The sequence below is a fragment of the Perissodus microlepis genome, chromosome 16, assembly GCF_051167445.1.
Source record: "Perissodus microlepis isolate ML-2025 ecotype Zambia chromosome 16, ASM5116744v1, whole genome shotgun sequence".
NCBI lineage: Eukaryota > Metazoa > Chordata > Actinopteri > Cichliformes > Cichlidae > Perissodus > Perissodus microlepis.
This window is the reverse complement of record NC_140476.1, coordinates 11,567,086-11,571,417: the sequence shown is the minus strand read 5'-3', so window position 1 is coordinate 11,571,417 and position 4,332 is coordinate 11,567,086. Positions and strand designations below refer to the sequence as shown.

Sequence of the window (4,332 nt, the reverse complement as noted above, 5' to 3'; positions counted from 1 at the left end):
TGTGGAAACAGACAACAGACATTTCATGGTATCAAACAATAACGGTCTGTGGAATGTAAACCACTTCCCTTGGTACCGCAGCACAGATCCTGTTGGCTGAATAACATAACATATATGCTCACAGCTGAAGCGCTCAAGTTTTTTCCTTTCTTATGTGGTTGTGTTTGAATTTTATAGTATATATGTGCAGCTTCTACTCGAGTAAATCTTATCTTTAAAGATTCTGAGTCAGTATATTAACATGATAAACTTCTGTTTTATTAATTACTTCAATAGTTATTGAAGTAATTTCTCTTTTAAAATGTGTAGATTTCAGAAGTTATTCTACCTTTATGACATATGTGAAAGAAGGTCTTGTACATGAGATGTACTGTTAAAATACAAGGCTTCTGTGGCTCAGGTGGTAGTGTGGCTTGTCTATCAATTGGAAGGTTGGGGAATAGGCTAGGCTCCTCCAGTCTGCATATTGAAGTAGTGACCAAGGGTTGTCCTCGATGCATCTATCTGTATGTGTTTGTAAATGTTAGAAAACAGTCAGACATCTGTAAAAGCTGCATGAATGTTTGTGTGATTGAGTGAATAAGACTTGTAGTGGACTATGCTTTGATTTGAAAGATGCTGTATATGTACCAGTCCTTTTAAAAATAGAGAAAATGCCAGCATCAAATCAACATGGATGCTTTTCTTTATTAAAGACATTTCCTACATTTGGAAACAACAAACAACAAACTAACACATAATGGGAACAGCAATTTCTTTCAAAGTGCCGCCTAAAATAAACCGATCCTTTTCTAAACTTTGGAATAGTGCATCGTGGTCTTGATTTCTACATATCTGCAAGTTTCTGTCAGAGAAAACAAAGCACCTGCAAAGGTTTTGCTTTTCAGTTGTTGAATTTATTCCTCAAACATACAGTATCAATATTTACACTACAAATTCCCCAAAAGGCAAAATTGAAAGGCAGCTTCCAAACAACAGTTTTAGCAGAGGTCATCCAGCAAATGACAATATAGCATGGCTTAAATGAACACAGACACATAAGCAATTTATAGTCATCATCAAACATTTTACTGTACAAAACAAAATGGGGGTCAAAATCAAGCTCTTGAAACAGAACCACTTAGTCACGCATCACATGGAAAGTAAATTGGTGTTTTGTGCTGACAGAGAAGAGACCTTCCATTCTTAAAGCTAGTAGTCTTTTTTTTTTTATTGTTCTTCGAGGGCCTTGACGTGCAGCCAAAGCATACTGATCACTGTCATTTAAGTCCAATCCTGAGTTCATATCAGTAATTGTGTGGACAGTGCAGGACTCGTAGATTAAGCTACAGTTAGCATTCTATAGCTACATTTTGAATTACAGTGCTGGTGTTGCAGCCATACATTGATAAGCCACATAGTAAGTCCTTTTTGGCATGAGTTGAGCTTTTTGCCAGTCCATCAGTTAGAACCAAACTGATGTCTTTGCTTTGGTTTGATCAAGAGCTGCAAAGAGAAACAAACAGGGTTAAAATGTTATTGTGAGTTTAAGATTTAATGGTGCAGTGAAAATACATGTGAACTTTGACCAAGGCTTGTCAGAGTTACTGAGCCGTTATATCTACCTGTGTCATATGCCTCTAAAGATCCATGGAGACCAGAAGGAGTCCAAGTGACAGAGGTAGCCGTGACATTGTTGTTGCTGCTGGGCTCGATCTCTGCCTTCACCCCTTTGCCGTGTGGGGAACCCCCTGTGTTGGTGGATGTCTGACTTTGGCTCCTAACACCAGGCAGCACGAGTGAATTGAATCTGGGATCCAATGCCGTGCTGTGAGCTGGGTATGTATGAAGCATGGGGTGATGGTGCCGAGTGTGGATGTGGGGGTGGGAATGGTAGACGTCATGAACATTTGGGTAACCACTTGTGCTCTGGTGGTTCAGGCTGTAGGTCCAGCTATCAGGAAGGGTAGCTGCAGGTGAGAGGCTGGCCTGGGAAAGCACGTGGCCGGCCCACAGAGCTCCATCCTGGTGGTTGAATGAAACAGGGCTGGAGGAAAAGCCTGGGTGGACTGAAACAGAAACAGCGGGGATACAGGAGCTGCTCTGGGATGGATAAGTGTTGTTCCAAGCTGAGCTTCCCTGACCTTCAGTGAGAGAGCCACCATCTGAAACAATCACATCACAAAGACTTAAAAGACTGACACAAGCTATTTTTCACGATTTTTAGATTTAATTTTTAGGGGTTTTGTAACTATTTAGATAGTTAAACCAAGTCAGTGCATCAACTACATAGGCAAGTGTTGCCTACTCACCTTTCCATAGGCCAGTGGTGGTTGAAGCCAAAGGCTGAGTCACTCTAATGGGCTTGGTATCGCCACTGAAGGTGCTGGACTGACTGAGAGCACGAGAGAAGTGCTCATCTACCACATCACCAATGTTTCCTTGGAAGTAGGTAAACAATACACACCGGGAACTCAAGTACTCCGTCTCTGCTGGCTGAGTACCATCCTTTAACTCGGAATCAGATGAAGATCTGCTGCCTGATTCAGCACCTGCTGCACCTGCAGGACCCTGCTGTAGGACCTCTTCTCTGGGCAGTATCCCTCTTCCTCCTCCTTGGTGTTGGTCCATGCACTCCTGCATCTTACTGTAAACACTCAGCTTTCTCTGGAATGAGATACAAATAGAGATTAAATGAAAGTTTAAAAGAACAGTAGCTCAAGTTTATTAGAATTTAAATTTTAAAATAATGACCATCTTTGTGTTGGTTTTGAATAGATATAATACAGAAGACAATAATTTCTCACATGTTGGTGGTGCTAACAGTTACACAGAGTTCTAAATGTCATAAATAAATGACATGGAGTCACACTGTACCACTAATTATTTGATGTGGAAGCTGATTGGGAATCGTGTGAAACTAAGATTCTTTTCGCCTCCATTTTGCATTCAAACTATTTGTAAAGCTCAGTGTGCCTGATCCACATTCCTCAGTGACTGACTGACTGTCATTACATCACCGTTTGACCGCAGGATTAATAGTTCCGTGTCATTACGCCTGACCTGTGTTGAATACCAATCTCCAGACTGGAATTTAATCACACAAAAAGGAAATTTAAGGTAAAAGTTATTAAAGCAATTGAAGGATAAAGACTTTGGAACAGAAACAAATTGAAATCGATTGTTCACCAAGGACATTTTATAAATCATCTTAAAACTTTCCTCCGTTGATGCTATAATATTTTAATTCCAAACTCAGTTTTAGTTATTTTTTTGCCTTCTGCCAGGTACTTAATTATTATACATTTAGTTTTATAAATCTTTTGCTCGTAGTGTGCTTGTAAATTGAATACTAATTTCGATTATCTTGTGAAAATAGAAAAGTCACGCGTCCCCCTGTAGGGCACACGAGCCCTCAAATGGGAAAAAAATAAGCTTATTTTCAAGCAAAAAGGAAAGCCTCGAGCTGAGATCTCGGTGTCTGCCCCTCTTAGTGCCTTCAAAAGTTTTGCGATGAATGCCTCACCTGTTGTTGTTGGTGATGGTGGTTATAGTAAGTTGCCTTGTACGCCGCTGCTGGGAGGTAGTGCGCTCCATAGCTTTGGTGGTACATCACATCCAGGCAACTCATCGCGACGGAGCGAAACGGATAAGGAGAAGAGGGAAGCCGAAGGAGAGAAACTGGCGAAACACAGCCGAGGGGTACTCTCCTTGAAACTTCAGACGGGCTGTGTCTTCTGAGCCATCAGTGTCTCCATATATGCCCAAACGCATACAATAGCCATGTCGCCCAGTTTGCATAGAAACAATGCGCCTCCCGTTGCGCGCTCCACCAGCACCACCCGGGGCCACAAAATAGTTCAAAACGGTATGAGACGCACACAGTATCCGGAAAAAAACCTATCCCCTGACAAGTTTTCAGATAGTTCTTGATTGGACAAGCATCATCTTCTCTTGTTTTTCCCCTCTTTCTGTTTTGGAGGGGAGTTATATATTTAGAGAGGGCTGGGGCCGTTACGCACGCCCACCGGGGAAGGGCCTCTATGGCGCAGAGTTTAGTAATGTAGTATTATTGCCGAAAGTCTGAGGGTTTGTCGAGGTTTCCCTACAGTAAAGTTTGACACTGAGCGCTTGTGTGGCATGCCACTATTAATATCTGAACAAAGATTAGATTAGAGAGAGACTACAAATCCTAAAATTAAAACACCATTATCGACAAAGAAGTTTAATTTATTACGTGTCATTTCTTATTTTCAGCCGTTTTCATTGGTCTGATTACAAATGTCTTTATTTTGTAAGTACGGGTCTATCAAAATATTCTCCACAGTGTCAAACATTGTTAACCATTAATAA

The 4,332-nt window shown here is 41.2% G+C and overlaps 1 protein-coding gene across 1 annotated transcript; it reads right to left on the bottom strand.

The window, feature by feature from the left end:
- Positions 1–717: 717 nt before the first annotated feature.
- vgll3 (vestigial-like family member 3) lies at positions 718–3,960 on the bottom strand. The gene is made up of 4 exons (XM_084954493.1): positions 3,506–3,960; positions 2,292–2,646; positions 1,605–2,144; positions 718–1,485 (listed from the first exon to the last, which is right to left on the bottom strand). Exons 1-4 carry the CDS (start codon positions 3,608–3,610, stop codon positions 1,445–1,447), a joined length of 1,041 nt encoding a protein of 346 aa, XP_084810619.1. The 5' UTR covers positions 3,611–3,960; the 3' UTR covers positions 718–1,444.
- Between the last annotated feature and the right edge of the window lie 372 nt (positions 3,961–4,332).

Coding starts and splice junctions, on each gene's coding strand:
- vgll3 (XM_084954493.1), bottom strand. CDS start 3,610: ATGAGTTGCCTGGATGTGATGTACCACCAAAGCTATGGAGCGCACTAC. Junction 2,647..3,505: donor ACCATCACCAACAACAACAG/GTGAGGCATTCA, acceptor ATCTCATTCCAG/AGAAAGCTGAGTGTTTACAG. Junction 1,486..1,604: donor TTTAGAGGCATATGACACAG/GTAGATATAACG, acceptor TTCTCTTTGCAG/CTCTTGATCAAACCAAAGCA.